This window comes from Morone saxatilis, unplaced genomic scaffold (genome assembly GCF_004916995.1).
Source record: "Morone saxatilis isolate NCDOM2014 unplaced genomic scaffold, NCSU_SB_2.0 Contig11, whole genome shotgun sequence".
NCBI lineage: Eukaryota > Metazoa > Chordata > Actinopteri > Moronidae > Morone > Morone saxatilis.
In genome coordinates this window covers 1,472,273-1,496,292 of record NW_023339663.1, presented here as the reverse complement: position 1 = coordinate 1,496,292, position 24,020 = coordinate 1,472,273, and the positions used below count along the sequence as shown (strand labels likewise).

The 24,020-nt window shown below is 41.0% G+C and overlaps 1 protein-coding gene across 1 annotated transcript in view; it reads left to right on the top strand.

Moving 5' to 3' along the window:
* Positions 1-21,790, top strand: part of ppfia1 (PTPRF interacting protein alpha 1) — a gene marked incomplete in the record, with an annotated part of 36,411 nt that extends 14,621 nt beyond the window's left edge. The window contains 23 exon segments of the mRNA XM_035682372.1: positions 957-1,091; positions 4,269-4,352; positions 4,456-4,587; positions 4,812-4,874; positions 5,046-5,125; positions 5,211-5,373; positions 6,076-6,081; positions 6,330-6,553; positions 6,676-6,907; positions 10,488-10,517; positions 11,320-11,444; positions 11,537-11,709; positions 11,822-11,915; positions 12,388-12,399; positions 13,665-13,746; positions 14,442-14,642; positions 15,022-15,084; positions 17,617-17,792; positions 17,981-18,078; positions 18,321-18,496; positions 19,295-19,363; positions 19,458-19,626; positions 20,133-21,790. Coding sequence (XP_035538265.1) covers positions 957-1,091; positions 4,269-4,352; positions 4,456-4,587; positions 4,812-4,874; positions 5,046-5,125; positions 5,211-5,373; positions 6,076-6,081; positions 6,330-6,553; positions 6,676-6,907; positions 10,488-10,517; positions 11,320-11,444; positions 11,537-11,709; positions 11,822-11,915; positions 12,388-12,399; positions 13,665-13,746; positions 14,442-14,642; positions 15,022-15,084; positions 17,617-17,792; positions 17,981-18,078; positions 18,321-18,496; positions 19,295-19,363; positions 19,458-19,626; positions 20,133-20,194 — 2,649 coding nt within the window.
* Positions 21,791-24,020: the final 2,230 nt, after the last annotated feature.

The window sequence follows — 24,020 nt, the reverse complement described above, 5'->3', positions numbered from 1 at the left end:
TTTTGTTAAACTCTCTGTATTAATAAGTAACTTTAATTTAACAACCATCTGGTTTATGTTGCTTCCCTTTCCCCTTCCGAGCCGGGTCGTAACACCAAGACACTGACTTTTCCCACGGGTGTGTCGGTTTAATTGCTGTGCCAGAAACTGAAAGTGAAACTTCACGTCAGTCCAGGTGATATTTTGATAGTGTTGGCGACAGTTTAGCTCAGTCGGTAGAGCTGACGGCCCTTATACAGAGCTGCTGCAGTGGCGCAGGTTCGAATCCGACCTGTGGCATCCCACATTTTTACTTTATTAGGCCTAGTATATGGCCCCCCTCATAAAGTCTTGACCACCCTCTGGCCATCCCTTGTATAAAAGTCTAGTTCCGCCACTGATTACTGAAGCCTTTTATTGTACTTGAATGATGCAGTCATGTTTGAGCCGTTAAGTTCCTGCATCATTTAAGATCCCGTATCTCATCACACCCCTAACATCTCCATGTTATAATCTGACCTAGAGTAGATAAGACATGTTAATTTTGAGTCTCAGAGTTGTCTTCCAGCAGGAATGGCCTGCAGTTCTCAAACCCCTGCTAATGAATTCCTGCTGTATTCACACAGTGACCAGCGCAGCAGGCAGTGAATGGGAAGCCTCAAAGACACTGGCTCGTTTCTTTACATGTACTCACTGAGATGGAGACGTCTCTCTCCTCTTTTCTTGTGGGTTTTGTCTGTCTTTGTGTCATTATGAATGCTCTCTTCCTCACTTCCTGCCTACCCCACCCTTACTTCCCCCCCTCTCCCTTTATTCTCCCTCCCTCCCTCTCTCTCTCCCTCTCCCTGACCTACAGTCTTATTTCTTGCCACTCTCTTCACCTTGAACCGAGAGCTAACCCTGAGGCCAGGATGTAGCACAGACACGTCTTTAACATGCTTGCTAATGACTGTTTGCTCTTGGTTCGTTTGTTGTAGACTGAGGACAGAAACCGGCAACTCCAAGAGAAGCTGGAGCTGGCTGAGCAGAAGCTGCAGCAGACCATCCGCAAGGCAGAGACTCTGCCTGAGGTGGAAGCAGAGCTAGCCCAAAGAGTAGCTGCCCTCACAAAGGTACTAGCACCTGTCCACCAGCCCGTGTGCCTCTCAACACACCTTTTTTTTAACTTCTTTTTATGGTCGAGATTTAAATGAGTAATATTAAAAATTTCTGCATAAAAGTGTCTAAAAAAAGACTCGATCTATGTTCCATGTTATGTTGAGTTGTGTACTTTAACCCCATTGTTTTCAGCAGTGGTACATTTCTTATCTCTAGTTGCTATAACTTCCTGTTAACACGACGGCAGGAGTGCGAGAAAGTCACATCAGATAGATTTCAATTGGCAATGGAGATTTTGTTAGAGACCCCTAAACTACACATTATACGTTTAATAAAATACTAAACAGCATGTTAACATGTTGATTAGTAATGTCAGTGTAGTAGTAGTAGTAATCAGAGGCCTTAGAAAATGAAATGAACCTTTTATTGAATCTTCCATTGGTCTATCTGTTGAGGCAAATGAGTTAATATGAACTAACTAAAACTGCATTCATCTAACTGATCCTAAGCTAAACATACAGTAGGCACCAGCACACATAACGTCCAGGATGTTACCTCAGTTCCTTTACATTGCAACGACTTGGAGCTCTCGCGGAAACTTCTGTGGAAGCCATTGTTTATGTTACTTCAAATAGCCACAGGGACCTATTTTTAGAGCTTTGGCTCATGTTTTTGTCCATTTATAGTTTGAATCTTTGTCCTGGACAACACATGCTGCTGCTGCACAGGCTATTTAGCACCTTATTAGTATCAGAACTGGCTCACAGTACATCTCTGAAGTTTAAGTTAGCATTCATTCTTATTCTCATCTGAGGCTTTTGTAGTTTATCAAGCAGATGCAGCTGCCTCTTTTTTGTAATTGCTTCAGTACTTACTTTTGTCTATTTTGATTAGAATTTACTCTGTTCTAGAAGAACATACACATACACACTTTCCATATTTGCACAAAAAGGAAAACCAGAACAGAAGAAACAGATGGACATGGACATACAAAGCAGTGTGAACTTTTTTGGCTAATATTTCTCATCATAGTTTTCAACTTAATTTTTGCAATGACAAAAACTAATAAAAAACATACTTATGATGACAAAAACAAAAGTACGAAGACATTTTTGTCAAGACAAAAATGTTTTTAGATGTTTTTGTCATCTAAACTGTTTCCTGCATGCATTTGTAATTATCCTGACTCTTTAGCTAGAGCTTAAGCCACATATTTGTTATACAGAACATGGCAGAGAGACAGATGGGAAAGAAATACATCTGTATTTCTTTAATATTGCCCCCATGCAGTTCCAAGACACCGACATAAATCATCCATTCTTTTCTCCACCCTCTCATACTTGGAGGAGCTTGTAGCACAATTATCAGTCTAATATAAGATCCCTCATTGTGTTATTACTCACACACTATGTCATCTGTTTGTCTACCTCTTCTGTCTTCAAGTCTAGAAATTGAAGTGACAACAGTCATTAAAGTCACTTTCCGTTGCTGAATCTACAGCATCTGTCCATTTTCTCCCTCCAAACGCTCTGTTTGATTGTGCTAAAGTTCACATTAAAAGCAAACCATGTTTTCTCCTCTCTCATTTCTTTCTGTCTGTCTGTCATGGTCTGTTTTTGTGTGGTCTTCATGCTGCCCGTACCACCTCCTTGTCTAACCCCTAGTGTGTTCTGTGTGGCTCTAAAGGCGCTAAGACTCAGAAGAAGGTAGATCAGCTTTACTCACAGAGCTAAACCCGCTCAACCCGAAAAACTCTCAGTTCAGTTCTGTTACTGAACTTAACCGGGCCAATAGAAACTAATGGTACTATTTATGTAATATTTACATAACTACTGTACAACAATGATTGTATATTCCTTAAAATAGTAAAACATTACAAACAAAAATCACCAACATCTCTGACTTCAGTTATAATTTATCCTTCACATGACAAGTGCCTGGTTAAGTGCAGTTTCAGATTATATATCAAAATGCTGTGATATCGTATTGAACCTGAAACCTGGTGGCCCTGACATGACCTTCCCCTGTACGCCTGTGTGTTTGTGCTTTATGTGCTAGAGAGCTGTGTTGCTCAGGCCGTCATGCTGGTACTTCTCCTCTTTTCTCAAACACAGAAAACCCTAATGTTTGGTGTCTAACACAAACAGGAAGTGCCAGCTGATCTGCTCAAAGGAGACCCTGCCCATTAGAGCTACTGAGAACTGGAACAGGCTGTGCCACAGAAAGATGTTTACCAGTCTATTGGCCCTTATGTAATTAAGAGCCAACAGACTGATGATATCTGCTATTAAACACTGGATATATTTTTCAACATGCCTAATTACAGATGAAATATTTAATTAAAGGGTAACCTGTATTTTTTTCAACCTTATTTTCCCATGTTTGTTTCCATGTCAAAATGACTAAAAGAAATAATCAGTTGTTGAATTTGGTCCACTGTTTAGTGAGAGCGCTGAAGGAACCACGAAACGGGTTACAGTGTGATCCTGTGGGCCAATGTGCATTGTTTAAGTACATCCACTAAAAGTGCTTGTTTTTGCCTCTGACAGGCTCAGATGAGTGTCTGACAACATTATGGAAAGATCCCAGAAAAATTGCAGCACTCTAACTCAATAAGGGACCAATTTCAAAAAGTGTTGTCCCCATTAGTCTGTTAGACACAAAGACACTGGAAACAAATGTTCAGGTTAAAAAATGTCAAAGTTACCCTTTAACCGTTGTTTGAGCCAGTAATCATTATTCCCATAAACATGCCTGTGGTCCTTGGTAGAGCTGTGATGATTCTGTGGTAGATTGGCATTATGGGAAGTATTGGCTGCTGTATTTGTTGTAGTTTTTGACGTGTTGTCTTCCTGTGGGGCGTGCCACTTTGCTGTCCTCTCCTAATGCAGCTGCTGCATGATTCTCAAACCTCTAGCTGTAAGTTGTAGGTGCTTGCTTCCCAGGCTGTTCGTGTTGGTGGCCCCATCCTTCTGAAGGATTTGGACTTTGCACCCAAAACCTCAAACAGGGCCAAGCTTAGGCCTTTTCTCAGCGAGGTCCTTCTCCAGAATGGATGACAAAGCACTGTAGGAGAAATCAAAGCCCAGCACTAGAGACACTCATTAGCTCTGAGAGGATGAATGAACTGAGACACTTGTGTAGCTTAGTACAGAAAAGATGAAGATTTTGTTATTGTTCCCCATTTTTAGGCAGAGGAACGCCACGGCAATGTGGAGGAGAGACTGAAGCAGCTGGAGGCCCAGCTGGAGGAGAAGAACCAGGAACTGCTCAGGGTGAGAAAGAGGGAACGCTACACGAGGCCTTTTCCTCGCAGCTTTATTGCCATAGTTTTAACATGTGTACCTTTTTTAAAATGTTGTTTTTCTGTTTGTGTAGGCACGACAGCGAGAGAAGATGAATGAGGAGCACAACAAGCGTCTGTCAGAGACGGTGGACAAGCTCCTTTCAGAGTCCAACGAGAGACTCCAGCTTCACCTCAAAGAGAGGATGTCTGCTCTGGAGGATAAGGTGAATAATTCATACATGTGATCAGTGGTGCAATGAAGGTTTACAGTTGGAGGTTGGCTAGCAAAGAGGCAGGCACTAAATTCTTCGCTGTGATAAATATTTGTGGTTCATCTACTGTGTGTGTCCCATGACTAGTTGGTAATTACATCATATGATGGTGCATGGTTAGTAGCTCAGTCATTGTTTATTTGCCAGCGTGTCAGTTTATTTCTGTCTCTCCTCAGAATGCCCTCATAAGAGAACTGGAGCACACCAAGAAGTTGATTGAGGAGTCTCACCATGAGAAGGTGAAGCATCATTTAGCTGATTCTCGCCCTGATTCTGTGTGTTTGGATGGAATTTATAATTTGTGTTTTTATTATTTTAAACACAAGCAATGGTGGTGTTTTTCTTTTAGTGCTACAGACTTTGTATCTCAGCCAAGTTCTCACGACGTCTGTAAATGTCCTCTCTTATAGGAGCAGCTCCTGATCCAGATTGAGACCATGAGGGCAGAGAACGAGCAGGGTAGAAGCAGGAGTAACTCCTTACTACATGGGTAAGCCAGTTAACTGGTAGAGTTCAGTTTTAACCTCTGACCCCTAAGAGTCTTTCTGATGGATTTTTTTAATGTGCTTTTCCAGTCGGTCTCAGCTGGGCAGCACTCCAGATTTCAGGTATCCAGTGTCGGCTTCCTCGATGATGGACAGTAACTCGGACCATTATGGCAGCGCTCTTGTGCTGAGACGGCCTCAAAAAGGACGGATGGCAGCGCTCCGGGACGAGCCATCCAAGGTGGGCTCCCAGGTCATCTGATGTTTACTTGTTTATTAATTGTTTAAATACGACACTAGGGTTGGGTAGCGAAGTTCACATTCAGCAGCAACTGTCTCTCCACGTGGCTCTGGCAGCAGGTTGCCTACCTTTAGCTAGCTGTGTTTAAAGGGGGGAAACATCTGGCAAGGAACAGAATACACTTGAAAGCAGAGGGATGCACTGTACTCGACTGCATGCAACCCTAATCCACGCTGAGCAGATCAACCGGCAGTGTAGGTGTGCCTGGTCCCGGCATAGATATAAAACAGTAACATATCATAATGACTTGCCATTTCTATCTCTAATGGGTAAATTATGGATGATGATGACAGCTTAGCTAATATAATGTAATATATAGCTAATTCTAATGTTTCTGCTGAAGTATCTGTTCAGGTACCATTTAGCAACAGTGCTGTTTAAAAAGTAATTTTATCACCGGTTTGAGAAAAAACAAAACGATACCCAACCCTAAACAATACTCAATGAAATATCTACGTGTCCACTATAGGTTCACTCTTTGATTTAGGTTGACATAAACACTAAATGATTTTTGTGTTGTCTTCCTCGTAACACTTGTTCTTCGTATCGTGTACCTTTTTCCTTCCTCTACCTGTTTCAGTCTAATGTTTAAGTTCTGTCTGATGATTTTCTTCTTCTCCATTTCTTTCTGTTTGCTTCCACAATGGACATCAGCGACATGTAAGTCAGTGTGGTGGAGATGACAGTGACAGTTTATGTGTGGTGCATTAATGACAAATACATTATAAATCCAGCTAACCTCTCTCTATCACTCTGTTGCTTTCTCTGTCTGTTTTATCCTTTTCTCCCTACATTATCCTTTTTCTACTTTCAATATCCACTTTCTGTGTCTGAATACTCTTGGTATCTTTATCTCTCCCTCCGTTTTCTCTCCATTCCCTGTTTTGTTCCTGTATGGATTCATTCAGGTGCAGACTTTGAATGAGCAGGAGTGGGAGCGCATGCAGCAGGCCAACGTGCTGGCAAATGTGGCTCAGGCCTTTGAGAGTGACATGGATGCTTCAGACCTGGAGGAGGACCGAGAGACGATTTTCAGCTCGGTGGATCTGCTGTCCCCTGGTGGCCAGGCTGACGCACAGACCCTCGCCTTAATGCTGCAGGAGCAGCTGGACGCTATCAACAATGAAATCAGGTACCAGCAGCTGCATAGCCACCAAACACCAAAACCACGCCTCATGTTTTTAATCAGAAATGTTGAGAATTAGAGCTTTAATTTAAATTCACCACCTCCTCCTCCTTCCTTTATCGCTGCAGAATGATCCAGGAGGAGAAGGAGAGCACAGCCATCCGGGCAGAGGAGATTGAGTGCCGGGTGGGCAGCGGCGATAGCCTGGGAGGACGTTTCCGCTCAATGAGCTCCATCCCTCCGTCACTGTGTGCAGGCTCCTCGTTGGGCGGCTCCCCCCCAGGCTCCGGCCACTCCACGCCCAGACGCATTCCCCGCAGCCCCAACAGAGAACTGGACCGAATGGGGGTCATGACCTTGGTAACACTTCCTTTACTTTAATATGTTTGCCAGACAGGATCATACGAGTGCTTTAATGCCTCAGGACACTCTAGCACTCATTTCTGTCATTACAAAAGTCCAATAATTGATAGTTATAGTTTCAGTTGTAATTATTTTCATGTTGGTGTTTTGGTTTGTTGTCGTCTTGTAGTTTTAGATCTAAGAGTTTATGTTCTTCCGTATATATTAGAACTTGCTTGTCTCCATGTTGATGTTGTGTTTTTATGCTGTCTCCTCTCACCAGGGTGATTAGTGCACTAACTATTTTAATTTGCGTGGATGCATGAGAGTATGTAACCATGTGTATATGTAACTGCCCCCTGCCCCTAGCAATATTGCTATGACCCCTACATCATCCAGAGCTCCCTCTCCCAGCAGACAGTAACTTACCTGCCCTATGGTGCAACTGGCTTCAGTCCTCCCCCTCAAGCCTATAGCTATGCACCATACTTTCAGGTACCGCTAGATCTCCACAGCTCCCTTCTTCTTCTCCTTGGATGGGTGCAGTCCTCCTCCTCCTCCGTTTTCTTTTCTGTTCCTTGTTTCCTCTCAAGACACACACAGGACATTTAAAAGCCTTTTTCCCCCCATTGTGTGCTAAATGCATAACTGTGCTCCTAGAATAAATGTGAATATCAATTTTTTTTTTTGTGCAGAAAGAGCTTGTTTATGAAACTAAGAACCAAACTGCAACTAAATCAGGTCAAATTATGTCATGAATAAGAAGAATTAGACTGTTTTCCTTAAAGACTGGTCGGCTTTCCCTTTTCTATCAACAATAAAATGGTTTACAGATTACAGATATAATCAGAAATAGACGAAGAAACATAAGACTTCAGCCTCAGAGGGGTGTTATAGCACATCGCAACATTGTGAAATTAGGTCAGCTCTCCATTTACGTACAGACACCTCTTGCTCATTAAACCTGTCTAGTTGGCATTTAAAGAGCTGTATGTTCATCCAGGATTAGGATGGGACCAGATACGATATTATCGCGCATTGTAATTAAAACACTCACTCATCATAAATCGGGATAATTGTGATTATCCTCACATGGCTTGACTTGGAAAAAGCTCTCTAGCTTGCCAGCATACAGTCCTATATTGTTTTCCTGATTTAATTTGAAGGGGATTTTAAGGGGGAGCCCACATCTTTCATAATCATCATGAGTTTCCTATCTGTGATGCAATAAATAAATGTTTCTTAACAAAATGTGAAGGGATTCTAGTATGTTTTAGTGCCATTTTTAAAACTATGAAGTATATTTTCATGGTTATCATGATAATATATTGTGTATGGCCAAGATAACGTGAACATTTTCATATAGTCCCATGCCTTTCCAGGATTAATGTACAAGATTTTGGCATAGGAAGCCTTCTGGTTTTTTGGCGGGCTTTGGTAGCAAACTGTGTTGAGAGCAAAAGAGGTGGAAGGCATTGACTAAAATGCAGTCTCAGAAGCCATCAGTTATTGTCTGATGACATTTCATGTGCAGATATTTTGTTATAGAGGTGAGCTGAAATGTGACATTTTTTGTCGTTCCCGCTTATTAAGTAGTACACTAAAAGCCTGAAACACTGGCTGTTGCTCCATTGATCTGGGATACACTTTGTTGTGAAAAGTTCTTCACGGGAGGTTTGTGGGATGCTGCGAGACAAAAACAGGCGTAAACCTTGAAGAAAGAATTTCATCATGTGGTTCATTTGAGCTCTGTGAAATTCAAATAATACCCCATGAACAAAAGCACAGGTGACTGTCAGTGCTCTTTCATCATTATTCTAGATACATGTGAGTATTTGAACAATGAGTTGAAAGGGACACACCTCTTTCTGGTGACCAGAATTCCCTTTTATGGCTAATACTGGCAGTACAAAAACATAGTTGTTTTGGTTCAGAAACTGGAGTGCACACACCCCTTCTGCACCTGTGAGCTCCTCCTGCTCACCTGTGGCCCTCTGATGCTGTAGTCTGTGCACAGGGCTCCCTTTGCTTTGTTTTTGGCCACAGGTCTGTGTAACAGGCTGCTACTGCTTTATTCTATGTTTGGTAATGTTGTCTCTTGGAGCTTGCTGCACAGTCACCGTGCTATGCTGGATTTACAACATTTACTGCAACTCACTGCCTTGTTTCAGCAGTACCACACAACTGAGCCTGTTTATTTATGGAAATGACTCTTGTTTCTGTAGGTCCAGCTCCGAGGCTTGCATTCTTATAAACCCCTTCCCTGCAGCCACGATTCTTAGAACACCGTTGAATTTCAAAACATAACAATTAGCGGGGGTGGAAATGTTGGTTCCAGGGAGCTTTAATGTCACTGGTTTTCCTGTTAACACTGGAGCTGGAGCGTTACTCATCATTCAGTCCTTTCAGGAATTTGTGATCGTACAATTTCAAGAATTAAGTCAAGCACAAGGTGTACCTGCATGTGTTCAGTCCCTGCATGATAAAAAATGAAGTCATCATGCATTGGCTTGATTGCAGAGCGGTTATTGTTTAATCCAACTGTTGTGGAACTATTGTAGTATAAAGCTGGCATGCTGTTCTGCTGAGAGTAATGATTTATACCCTTAATTAAGTCTTTTGAACTAGGGCTGTAAAACATTAGACGTGAAAGGAGTACTGCTTTTAGTTTGGCAGCTAATGTCCGAGAAACAACTGTCTGCCTTAACATAGTTTTTAATCTTTCCTTTGTAAACTATCAAAGCATGTGCGAAACTCGTCAAAATGTCCTCCAATTCCTAAATAAGAAGATCCTAGAATAAAAGAAACATTTTGGGTGTTTAAATACATTTTCTGCTTACCCCCTCAATTTCCTCTTCCGGTTTCCCTTTTATAGCTCACTAATCTCTTCCTTGCCCTGGCCTCGGTGTGTCAGTTGAGGAGAGGAAATGAGCGATTAGGTATTTTCCTCCTGGGGGCAAGAGAAACTCCCATAGAAATGTGGCACGCTGCTGGTTTATTTGCTCTGCTAATGCCAGGCCTGTGAGGAATGCAGTAGAGGAAAAGAAATCCTCCCCCTTTTATAGATGCACAGTGGAAAATATGACCAGAACAGCTCCGGTTCATAAATTCAGGTGTCACACTGCCCTTGACCAAGTGGGTAATATCACAAAGACTGGCTTTATCGGGATTTCAGCTCTCAGACACTAATCAGAAGTATTTTTGATACCGATTTGTTCAACTATTCAAATAGATTTCACTAAGAAGTTATAGTTATAAAGTGTGTACTTCCTCTGTCAGTTTCCATGAGCTAGACTGCACCCATCCTTCCATCCTGAACCAACCTTCAGCGTGGTTGTTTTGCTGTGTCTCCTGCTCGGGTGCTGTGCTGCTCCTGCACACTGCATTTTCCCATGAACTGCACGTCTTCACTACATAAATTAAACTGACACTTTGTGTGTGTGTGTGTGCCGAATATACATGGATCAATGTATATGTACTGTATGTTGGTTGATTTCCTGCTCCTGTGTGTTTGTGCATGGCTTTGTTCCGCCGCTGGTCTGTTGTGCGTCTAACTAACTGCTTTTTTTCTCCTCTCTCCTTTTTTGCCATGCTTCAGCCTAGTGACCTGCGCAAGCACCGCAGGAAGGTAAACTAGAGACCTGCTTTACTGGGCTCTGTCGGCTACTTGTCTATTATCCTCACTCCCATCTCCTCCCAAACTTAGCGTCACCAATTCAACAGTGTCAGTCTTTACTTCCTCCATTCCATCCCACAATGTACCATCTGGAATCGATCCTCCTGCATTCACTCTCAGAATCTCAAACATGCGGAGGTGTTGTTCTCATTATCCACAGTGTCTTTCAGTGGCTTTATTTTTTTCCACTGCTATGGTGGTTAGCAAGTCACCTTGACAGTCTTCCAACGCTACATTTTTGTAGAGACAGAGGCAGTGTAGACTGAAGTGGAAATCAAAATACTGTAGATGTTACAAAAGGTGACCTGTTATCAGGAGGTCATGGGTCAGTTGAATGAATGAAAACATTGAGGTACAATACTACCAGTATGACTTTGGTACTTTAATAGGCTTCTCGGTACCAAAACTTAAGATTAGCACAACATAATTAATAATATAATTAATGCTGTAGTGAGTAGCCGGATCAGATGTTATTTCCTGGTCAGTCCATCATTTGCGCCTTCATTTTTTCCTCTGAAATGAAATTGTCATTATTACTTTGTTTTGGTCCGATGTTTCTGTTTTTGCTCGCAGAGTTAATTCTTCTAGTTTTGGAAAACAGTGTTAGTGTCTTTTTAGCCGTTGTGTAAGCAGTAGTACAGCTACACTTATATTCCTGTAATTCTCCTCTTGAAATCCATCAATGTACATATGGACTGGCCACAATAATGAATGATTCACCTGAGTAACATGCGTCTCTCCCACTGTTCTGCAGTCTGCTCAGGATGACAAGGCCACTATCCGATGTGAGACGTCACCCCCCACCACTCCACGCTCCATGCGCCTAAACAGGGATGTAGGGCATGCTGCAAGCCATGAGGACATTAGAGACATTCGAGGGTAAGAATCCCGTCTGTTCCTGAAGAAAGAAATCATTTTCTTTCATCCCTCTATAATCTCTCCATCTAATCACTTACTTTTTGGTCCCGTAGTCTGGCTGGCCTGCAGGACGGCCAGGGTAGTAACCCCAGCAGTAGTAACAGCAGCCAGGACTCCCTCAACAAAGCAGCCAAGAAGAAGAGCATCAAGTCTTCCATCGGTCGCCTCTTTGGGAAGAAGGAGAAGGGCCGACCCAGCATTCCCGGCAAGGACTCCCCCAGCCAAGGTCAGAGACTAGGCACAGGGTTTATGTAAATATAGTGTTATTCCACGCTACCGGTTTTGCTGTGTTCCTGGTCCTGTCACATCTCTGAACAAGAGGTTTTCTGTGTTGCTAGCTGGCACTCCGGAGGCAGAGAGCTCTCCTAAGGATGGCTTAGGGATGGGCACTCTGGGAGGCCCTGCAGAGAAGAACAGGAAGCTGCAGAAGAAGTAAGTGTCATCCTAACAGTTCCCCCAGCTTCTGCTGTCTCCACCGTTTATGTATACTGAGAAAAGACATTTAAAGATGATGAGATAACCATGCTGCCCTACAGGATGCTTCTACTGTTACTGTACAATGTTAATAGAATGTAAAAGTCCATGTGTCACTGTGGGCTTGGTGCTCCTGCTGCAGTCCAGAGCTCCGTCACACGCTCACTCCACGCCATCTGACCCACGCTCCCTCCAATCAGCTCGTCTTCCTTTCATTCCACACCCAGTCGTTTCCATTGCACTCATCTCCCACAGCTCTTTCATGTTTTCTTTCCTTTCATTCTTAGTTTAGTGCAAACATATTGCAAACACCCTAAATGTTGTTTTGCTTCCATGTGGCTCTTAAATTAGCATCAGTTCATTCTTTCTCTGTATTGTTTTGCCAACCTCCCTCTTCTTTTTTATCATCCCCGTCTCATTCCATGTGTAGTCCAAAGACCGGGTAAGTTGGTTCATATTGCTTTTGCTTTGCCTTATCTTCTTTCCACACTTGGCTTCACGTTGACCTCACCAGTAACTCTGAGGACCCCAAACAACTGTCCCTCCGAATGTCTGATGGCTTTTCCATGCTGCTCTTTACCCTGCTTTCCACAGAGGAGCTTAACTAACAGGAATGTGTGTGTGCTGACTTTTAGTGAGTGACACATTTTCCTATCGGAGCATGAAGTTATGCACTACAACTACAGGAAAGATAGTTAATGGAAGAATTTAAGCAAACAGTAGGCATTTTGTCTGTTTTCTGAAGTTTATTTATATGATTTTTTTCAAACTTATGGAGACGTATGTTTAAAGATATCATGTAATAAACTTCAGCACAATCACTGTGAAACTAATTTATTAGTTAAGCTTTTGGACATGTCTGTTAATCTTTTTATAATGGCAGATCTGCCAAACAGAGGATGAGCTTGTTCTCTATCAGTGATCTGTGGCATATAGCCCCATCTAGTGGCCAAGTAGAACCACATTCTTTATTTTATAGCATCAGTCAAGCCTTGCTAGTAAATCAAAAGAACTTTCAGAGAACTTGAATCAGAAGCTGCCCTCCAACATCCCCAGAAACCTCCAGGGACTGGAATGGCATTGTTCCTTCATTAAAGACTAGAATGTGCATGAAGTGGATGTACAGAACTTAGGAAGTCGTTGCAAAGGTTTTCCTGCTCTAAATACTTCCCTCTGTGCATGTTATACTACAGTTGTAGAGGAATGCATCCATACTAAAGTCATTTTCTAAGTGGACTCTCAAAGCACTGGTTCTGGGAGAAAACTCTGCTTACTAATAAACTTGCTCAATCCTGAAGCCCTGGCGGTGACCTCCAGTCATCTCCCAGAGGCTTAACCAAAGAGCCATCTGGTTAAACCTGGATAGTCGAGGCTTGAAAAATACTGAGGAGGTTTTAAAAACACTGGTCTTTATGGGCCGGTGCTTTTTCTTAATACTTTTAACTAATGACATTCTGTTGAAGGTTTTCCAGATGAGCATGTCTCTGTCTTCCTGGGTTTCAATTTCTTTGTTTTCTCTCAAACTCCTGCTCTCTGGTTTGAGTATGCATGTCGGTTGATGTCTTGGGTTTGTGTACATGTGTGTTCCGAAGGGGAATTTGGTTGAGTGCATATTGGGAGTTTATGAGGGCTCTTTGGCTATATGTGGGTTTCTGGGCATGTGAACTCTTACTGCATATTGGCTTTAATATATATTTTGTGTCTCAGGCATGAATTACTGGAGGAGGCTCGCAGGCAGGGCCTGCCATTCGCCCAGTGGGACGGACCAACTGTCGTGGTTTGGCTGGAGGTACGACACAAACACAATCAATCTGATATTTATGTAGAATTTAAACAAGAGCTTAGACTAGAAAAGTATTTGTATCAAAACCAAAAGTACAGACAGGCCATTTGTAAATTAGAGTGAACAACACCAGAATTCCTAAGGTCACTGGAAGATATAAAGGGCTGGATAGAAACCAAGGGATCGTTTTATAGACAAGTATCGTATTTTGTTTGAATGAAACACATTGAAAGCATCCTGGAAAACCTGGAAATTTAGAAACTAGTTTTCCAGTCATGAAAACACCTGGAAATTGATTAAAACTAATATATCCTGGAAATAATCTGTGTTTTCGTAGACATTTTTGAATGTATTCTAGCCCCTGATTCAGCCTACATAGACCTACTGTAGGTGTGTATTTTGTTTGAAACTCGACTATGGGTAGAATATAAACTGGTATAACACTTCAGAGCAGCGGTGTCAGTGTAAAGTCTATTTTTTCATTTTTTTTCCCCCATTTATTTTTTTTTGTTTACAAACGAAAGTCTGTTGGCTGCAAAGTGCACTGACCCATTGTGTTACTTTATGTTCTCCTTATGCTCCTTACCATGTGATCATGGTCGCAGATTAAATAAATGAAACCATTCAAACCAGTAACATGTCTATTAGCATTCCTCCAGGTTAACTAATGGCACTGTCTCTCATCTGCCCCGTCTGGCCAGCTGTGGGTGGGCATGCCGGCCTGGTACGTGGCTGCATGCCGTGCCAATGTGAAGAGTGGAGCCATCATGTCGGCGCTGTCGGACACAGAGATCCAAAGGGAGATTGGTATCAGCAACCCGTTGCATCGCTTGAAGCTTCGCCTGGCCATCCAGGAAATCATGTCGCTCACCAGCCCGTCTGCCCCGCCCACCTCACGAACGGTACTTGTTCATCGGGTTCATGTGATGATAGAAACACACATACAGTACAGCATACAGCAGCTCTTGGTCACCTTCATACAAATGATATTGAGACACTCATCCAAAGTCTTGAGGATTCCTTTTAGCTCTCGGTCTACACATCTGATTGAGCATGACACTTTACTGCATTAACATTTTAACTACTTATGTACTTAACATGTACTAATGATGGGATCAGACTGGTTTTCATTTGAGCTCGATTCTTTTGCTAACAGTGATAACAATAAATGAAAAAACTTTTCTTGATCTTCTCTCCATCTTGCTCTCTTTCTATCCTTCACCACTCCTGCCCTCTTTGCACACTTCTCTCACTTGTGATTGTGGGGTGTGAAATGATCAGACCACAGGAAACGTTTGGGTCACACATGAAGAAATGGAAAGTTTGGCAGCCACACCTCCCACGGTTAGTCTACCCTGATTGGCTGGCCGATGGTGGCTTCTCGCTTCTGTGGTGACTGTCGAGGCTCGTTCCAAGTTGCCGTCAGGCCAGCCAGACCTCGCTCATTGCATGCTTATATTAATATTTGACACTTCAGTGTGGTTGATCAGTCCAGTATTCGTCTGGCTGCCTCACAAGGCAACTTGAAACGAGGCCTAATTCTTTCTGCTAGTTTGTAATTAGTCTTTCCTCCTTGTTGGTATTAGAAGCTTTCTCGTGTCTTCCTTTAGACCTTTAGAAATACTGTAGTTAGTTTTGTTTTGTGTGTGTTTGTGTGTTGTATTGTTGCTCAGAAAGGACACCTGCTGCTTGGTTTACAGCAGTTTTTATTTTGAGTGAGTGGTTGAGTCAGCCAGAACAAGGTATCTAAAAATCAATCTTCCTTTAGCTGTTCTGTTTTAATGTAGCTGTTTCTGTAACAGTGCAGTGTATCAGGGTTGGGTTGATAGAAGTATATACAGTGAGACAATTCTACCTTACTGTTCATATCGAGGTAGCTTCTTGCTTTAATATCTATCATTGTTTTGCACCGCTTTGGCCAGTCAGTGAGCCGGGCTGATTTATTATAATACTGGATTTTTAACCTAGATACAGTTTCTTATTTCTACTTTCATAAAATGTCTTATATTATGAGATCTATTGTTATGGGATAGCTTTAACCTATAATAGAGGATTTAATCCCTATTTGTTATTGTTTTGTCACCATTTTTATTTCCTGTTTGTCTTGCTTTTTGTTGTTTTACTTTGAATGATATTTTCCACGTTGAGCTGCTCTAACCCAGCACTGCTGCCTCACTAACCCCTCGCCTTTCTGTTCTTCTCACCATGCTCACTCTAACCATGCTAACACCAGGAGGATGACGAGGGTAGCTGGGCACAGGTTTGCACAAATTCCCCAGAAAATCCACCTATGCTCACCGCCTGAATTCACACTAACACTATCGTTTAGTCAGTGTTTGTTCTTTTTAAGTATCTCATAAAGGAGATATCACATATTTCTTTGTTTATTTCAAGATCACTTTTCACTAAGAGTGTCTTCACAAGCAGCATGTTTGGATTCATTCAAATTGGGCAGTTTTACCCCTAAAGTCTCGTTCATTTCTACAGCAGAGACACTTGAAATTGGATTCAAACACTGAATACTACTGTGGTTGTTACTGCAGGAAACAACCCAGAAGATAATGTTTTATGCTTTTAAGGACCTTATGAACAGCAGTTAAGGTGAAGTACAGGAGAGAAAGGTTCATGCAAATGATACACCATTTACATAAATAACTAAGGAAAGCCTTTCCATTGTAGTTGAACCCCTAGAAACTGTAAAATAATAGAAATTAAACAAATATTCGAAAAAAATACTTATTTTTAACAATTAACCCCATCAGGCAATGTCATGCACTTTAGATGGGAACTGGAGAGATCTTATAAGAAGATCCTCTGCTCCATACAATCTACACAAGTGGCCAGAGACTAAATTAAAAACAAGTAGAGGCTGTATTTCTTGGGCGTGTGTTTCTTTTTATTCAGTATGATGTATTTTGGTGCACCGCTCACACCGTAGCTCACTGTTGCTTGACTTTTTAAAAGCAACTCAGTGGTTTCATCTAGTGGTTGTCTGGCTGAAGTGCAGGGAGGATGTTTTTAGACGCTTTGTGGTTACAGTGCAGCCGGTCAGGTTTCCTGTGCAAAACCCCAGATAGGGTTAATAAAGATGTAGCTCATTCAGCAAAAACACTTGAATTGATTAAATGTTAAATAAACATTGTAGGCTCATTTGACTACAGTCTATCTACAGTAAGACATGTATATTTCCTTTTATCAAATCATTTGAGTGATTCTTAAACATTTAGATTTTTAAGCACCCTGAGATTCTACAAATAAAAAAAACTAAAAACTAAGGAATGTTTTTGATGTTGATGTAATTGAAGAGATTATTTAATTAGAAATTGATTGTCGTAATGAAGCAGTTGCAGCAGATAAAATACCATACTTGCTCTAATATTTGTTGTATATGAACAGTTGATGCTAAAACTGTCTACATATAGACTTAACTGAACAATCTTTGCAGCCTTTTAAAACCATGAATCAACAGTTCTATCAGGACACATCCGACATGTAAACTGGAAACAACTGGAAACAAAGACTGAGTGATGTGTGACTGAAAATACGATATTTTACGTCAGTTCATTTATAAAGCGCGTTTCATACATAAAAATTCAATGGGGCTGTACAAATAGTTAACAGCTCAAAGATAAAACTGCACAACTCAGCACAGTTCAAATCTAGAAACGAAACAGTAAAAAGAGATGAAACTGAGATAAAAGAATTCAAATAAATAAATATAGTTGTAAATTAGTGAGCAAGTTAACTGTATTTATGAAAAAACAAATGTTAGAGGCTCCTGTATGAAAAATGACAGAGGTGAAAGGAAAAGTAGCACTTTCCATCTTTTCAACACTCTCTCAATCACTTGTTAAGCCATCTCCTCTCTGACCGTAGACTCTGGCGTATGGAGACATGAACCACGAGTGGATCGGTAACGAGTGGCTGCCCAGCCTGGGTTTGCCGCAGTACCGCTCCTACTTCATGGAGTCCCTGGTGGACGCCCGCATGCTCGATCACCTCACCAAGAAGGACCTTAGGGGACAGCTCAAAATGGTGGATAGCTTCCACAGGTAAAACACAGCAGTATTATCTGTTATTATTCACTACAATGTATTCCTTTGAGCTATAGAGCTCCATTCTTGTCCAACAACTATTCAACATATTCACTAATGTGAAAGACAGATTGTACTTGAATGTAACAAGGTCACAGCTAATGAGGAGCTAAATAAACAACTGTCTTTGTGTGTGTGTGCAATAGGAACAGTTTTCAGTGTGGGGTGATGTGTCTGAGGAGGCTCAACTATGACCGGAAGGAGCTGGAGAGGAGAAGGGAAGATTCTCAAATGGAGCTTCAAGGTAACAAACATCCTGCTGATCTATGAGCGTCACTAGATTCAGTAAGACATGCCCACTCTGTTAAGTTATTATATATTATATAAGGTTATATTTATGAAAGTCACTCACCACTGGATGTCGCACTAGAGAATCTCAGACCAAAACAATGGGACAGGAACAAAATAAAACTCAACAAAACCAACTTTGTTAGTCCTTCCAGCAATCACTCTGGTTCAAGCCGGATTTCTGTCTCTGCTCTACAGAAGTGATGGTGTGGAGTAATGAGCGTGTGGTCAGCTGGGTTCAGTCCATCGGGCTCAAAGAGTACAGTGGAAACCTTTATGAGAGCGGAGTCCACGGAGCGCTGCTCGCCATGGACGAGACCTTCGATCACAACGCCCTGGCCCTGCTGCTGCAGATCCCCACGCAGAACACACAGGTACACACAGCGCTTTCACCCGCTTACTGGAACATCATGTGAGGGACGGGCAAAGGTCACATGTAACAGGGAACAAAGTGATTCAGTGAATTTGAATATACTCCTTGAAAAATGCTTGATTTTCAAATATAATCTGGTGTTTCAGTAAAATAAAAATCTTTTTAATGTTTAAAATAAAATCGTTGTCTCCTGGGTGTTCAGTAGTCATTCATAGCTAGATAAGTCTTCTGTTGATCCCTTGCACTGTAAGTTCATCAAGTTAATATGAACAGATGGTAAAATAAACAGTGACCGTATACATTTATACAGGACAGACAGCAATTATTCTGTTCCATTAAATATAATAGATAAGAAGTGTTGTCAGTGTTGTTGTTTTATCGTTTATCAGAATCAGATCATTCAATATATTGTTTGTGTAGTTTTAGAATAGAATAAACGATTAAAGGATCGCTGCAGATTGCGAGCCAATCGCTAAGCTTTGATCCACAGCGTGCACTGTGTGGACAGCCCAATTGGTTAACATTGGGGCCAAGAGGAAGTGGGCGGTGCTTCAGGGCGCGTCCATCTCCTCTGTGTCCCTGGTGTAAGACAGGATGTGATAAGAGACGTGAGTGCAGTTAGGTCATTGTTAGCATCAAAGCTAAATAGTGGAAGGTACGGTTGCTGACGTGGCCATTGAAAGTCTGGGGTGATGTTATCTCATGAGAAGGAGTCGGTTCCTTGTACTAATGTGGAGTTCAGTGGGTGCTTTGAAATCAGTCACTGAGTTCAGTCTGTGCTTTCCTCCTCTCTTTCCAGGCCAGAGCGACTCTTGAGCGTGAGTACAGCGGTCTGCTGGCCATCGGCACAGAAAGGAGAATGGAAGAGGTGACGCGCACAGACACATAACACAGCTTCCAACACAGTAACACCAGCCTGCTCTCCATCACACAAATCTCTCCATCTCTCCACCCTCCTCCAGGATGACGATAAGAACTTCCGCCGAGCTCCCTCATGGAGGAAGAAGTTCAGGCCCAAAGACATGAGGGGGATGTCCTTGGGTGCGTCCGACACCCTGCCTGCCAACTTCCGAGTGACCAGTAGCGGCGCGGCGTCTCCCTCCACGCAGCCAAAGAGGAGCCCGATGGACGGTAAGCAGAGGGGAGTGCCTGAGTGTGTGCACGTTGTTGGTGTGCGATGTGCTCTTTCATTGCTGCTCTGACGGGCTCGAAGCAGCCCACATTCCCCGTGTACTCTCAGATCTTCTTGAATGGCTTTGCTGCTTTGCTGTTTGTTGTATTATGCTGTGACTAATGGCACGTCTTTGCATGTGATTTTGCCAACATGGAAACACAGGAAGTCAGTCTATACAGAGGCTGGACACTGCCACAGTCAGGACCTACTCTTGTTAACATACAACGGTAAGCGCACACAGTATGGCTACCACCTCACTGCACCAGCCGCTCCTCGTCTCCAGCAGAAAGCAGCTGTCTCGTACTGCACTTCTTGGCTCTAATGACGCACGTTGTACGCCTCTCCTCTCTTTCTCTCTGTTTCTCCCCCCCTCCACCCATCCCCGGCTTCTGTCCTGCTTCTCCTCTCGTGTCCGTTCATCTCTCTCTTCCCCCTTCTCAGTTTATCCTCATTATTTCTATAGGTAACCGCTGGTCAGAGGACGAAGGGGAGTTCCCCGCGTTCAAGACCAGGATGATGAACTGAAATGACTCGCAAGGACACTAAAAAGACGTTTTTGTTTTTTGTCGTGGTCACAGAGAAAGACCTTACTCACCAATCTCAGTATCCCTAGAGGACACTTTCTAGATTTATCTGCATTTGTTGTTATATTTATGTAAACCAATGGGACATTTTAATTGATTTTAGAATTACTATGTAATCCCTTTTTTTGCCTCTATCCCCTTAATCAACCCACTTTTTAAAAAAGAAACATTTCTCCACTGTGCCCGTATTAAGCTCAGCTCTCAGATGTATGTAACTGAATGTTTCAATTGTCTGGAGTTTGTATATTTCTACCAACAGACATTTTATCTAATCTTTTTTATAATCCTGATTCTATTGACCAGATGTATGTTTTTTTTTTCTTTCTCCTCTTTGATTTGAATTCTAATCATTGAATTTATGCTTAAGTGACTTTGATATCTGATATAACTTAATTCATATCCTTTGCCCTTTTTAACTGTTGTAATTTTTGTAGCTTATTACCTGTGATTTTGTGTAAATGCAGCTCTTAGGTCAACGGATGTGTGAATATCAGACAAATTGCTGGAGTTGTCAGACTGTTTCACAAACTGCTCAAACACTGTGAGCCACCATCACCGTTGAAATAACTGCTGGCAAGCCTGGTGATGGTGACGACAGATATCATGTGAAACACACAGTATATTTTCCTTTTCTCTTCTTTCTTTTCCGTATCTGCGAAACCAAAATGAAACTCTTGAATTTTAAGAATTAAAGCCATATAACAGTAGCGAAAACAAAAACCGAGGGCTTCTTTCGGATGCAAGTGAAAACAGAATTCGAGGTTCTCTCCAGTCGACCTTGCATGCAGAAACTTCTCCACTTATCCCCGCCCCTCCACACCCAGCTCGCCCCTTTAACGGAAACAAACCTCCCTCACCTCTTGGAGAAACACACACACGCAGGCTCACCTGTACGGGAGGACTTGAAACGTACGGACGAGTCGGAAGTGTGGCGACTCCTTCGATGGACCAACTTCACTGAGGCCTCAGTCGATCCCCGCTGTGACTAGATAACCCTCAAGGCGGCGAGATCCACCCACAAACCTTTTAAAAAAAAAAAAAAAAAAAAAAAAAAAAAAACACTTTGTACGAAGATTTCATATCGAGCCTTATTGTTTCTTAACTCCTCTCTGTCGTCTGTTCTTATTTATTATTACTCATCCACGTTGTGTTTCGTCAGTCGTACTTTCATAGCCGAAGCCCCAGTGTGCTCCTATGAATGTAGCAAAGCTCCTCGCGTCTGTTTGTCCTGTCTATGCTCCCAAACACAGGTTCCTCCGTTAGTTTTCACGGCGAACGAGAAGGAACCGAAGAGTTTTTCTTTCACCCTTCATGTAGTTCAAGGTTAAAGTAGAAATGCTTTTTTTTTTTTTTTCTGTTTGTGATTTAGTCTTTTATGCACAATGCAAATCATGTTGCTGTTCTATTCCTGCTCTTCCCATTGAATCTTCTGATCTTGTAACAATGATGTACAGTCTGAGTACTTATAAACTATTTTTATCACAATATTATTTATTGCTTACTTTCAATAAAATACTGAAACTTATTTTCCACTGCAGATAAAGAGACTAAAGCTTGTCTTTGCCAGAAGCTCTTCCTGTTTCCTGTCCTGTGTTTGGTTTCTTGTTGGCAGCCGGAGAACAGAGAAAGGACAGTGTCTTTATTGAGTGAGACTGAATGTATTTGATCATATCAGCCATATCAAAGTCATATGAAAATACAGCGATAGGCAGCATCTGACCTCATCTGCCTCTGTGTTCAGATGCTGTTGGAACTAAACGCTTTAATTTACAGGTTTGTAATTAATTTAGTTTCCTGGAAAATACTGTGTGATTTGGTATTAATAGATGTTTTTCACAGCAGCCATTTTTACAGCCAATAGTAGGGTAAATACAGGTGTTACCAATGATACTAATGAAGGTTTGATTCCATTGGGAGTCAGTGTGCGGCTGTTGTGTCACAGGAAAGGCTCTGCTACACTGAATGGAGCAGCATGGTTGGTTACACCTGTATTTACCCTACTTTTTCATGTCAAAGTGGCTGCTGTGAAAAAGGTCTGTTGTAGGTAAAATTGAGACGTAAGGCTTCAAATAATGAAAAGTTAATTGTTAGTGTAATTTACAGTATTTCAGCATATTTTAGTCAGTACGCAGCCGACCTGCTGTGATCTGACTAAAAGACTGAACAAAAATGTAAAATCAAAAATATAATTTATAATATAAACTTTATAGTAGAAAGAATAAAGATGAGTTCCTTACAAATGAGTAAGAAAATAATTGCACAAATTTAAATGGAGCTATACTTAAATTTATACTTAACTATACTCCCGTTAATTGGAACCAAATAGCATTGTTCTTTCCAGGAACGTTCCCCACTGTAATTACACAACCTATATAAAGTATTATAAAGTAGCTCGGAGGTGTTCGAGTTTTATTGGGTCTGAATGCAGAAAAAACTAAACTATTTCTACGTTTTTCAACATGGAAACTTCATTTGAACATCATTAAATAATAATCTAAATCAAAATTCCTGCAATTTTTTTTTGCCCTTTTTAGACCTTTGTGTTAAGAGTGGAGGGGAGCTGTAAACTCATCCTAAAATCATCCTACTACTCTAAATAATACTTGTTGCCTGTTCGTAAGAAAAAAGAAAAAAACAAGCAACAGATTATTTGTTGACTATGTTTTTGTTGTGGTATGATTTTAATCAATTTAGCATGAAAATACATATAAAATATAATATAAATATATAATATTCTATAATAAATAATATATAGTGTATGTAGGAGAAATTAGGAGTTTACCATCAAATTTACATTTTACATTGAATCAGAGGTTCCCAACCTTTTTCCTTCCTGACATATTTAGACATTAGTGATATATTTATTTGACGTATTTATAATTCATATTATTTTCAATGAATAACAATAACAGTAAAGAACAACTGATAAACTACAATAAACCCAAATATTGAACACAATAACTGCAGTAAAATTAGTGATTTGGATTAATGTTCAGCAGATTATTTTCTGTAAATATTTTCCTGATATTTTAGGAACTTTTATACAATTCTCTGTATTAGGTATTTTAAATGTTTTTTTAACAATCATACAGACTTTAATAGACTGCTTTTTTGACTTCTTGTTTCCTTGTCATTGTTCTATCAGCTCTTTGGTTGTTTTAACTTTTCTAATGCAGGACGAGGCTGTTTATCAGAGATTAAAGGATCTGTGAATCTTAAATAATAATCTAAATGAACAAAACTAAAATAACTATTTCATTTAGTTTTCTTCACAAAAATGTCCTAAATATTGAGATATAGGCCTACTGTGTGTATTTTATTAAGTGTTCTTACACCTCTTAAATATATGGAAGCCCGTTTCCGCCAGTGTGACAGAAAAAAAAGTCTTTATAATGAGAAAGTTTCTCAAAATATTAACAAAATCACTCAATATTTTGACTTAATATCTCAAAGTCAATTATAAAATAATTAGAATTATTAACAAAATCCTTTTTCCCATCAAGGTTGGGAACTGTGGAGGCTCATTTCTGCCAATGTGACTGGAAAAAAAGGATTCTGTCACTACAATGAGCAACTTTATTAATATTGACTTAGTATCACAAAGTCAATATTTGTACTTATACTTGCAAACACAATCCTTTTTTCCCCTCGTCACATTGGTGGAAATTAGCTTCCATATAAAGGTTTTGGAGCCACTGCATCAAATTTACCAAAAATAAATAAATAAAAATAAATAAATAGACAAATAAAAATAAATTAATTAATTA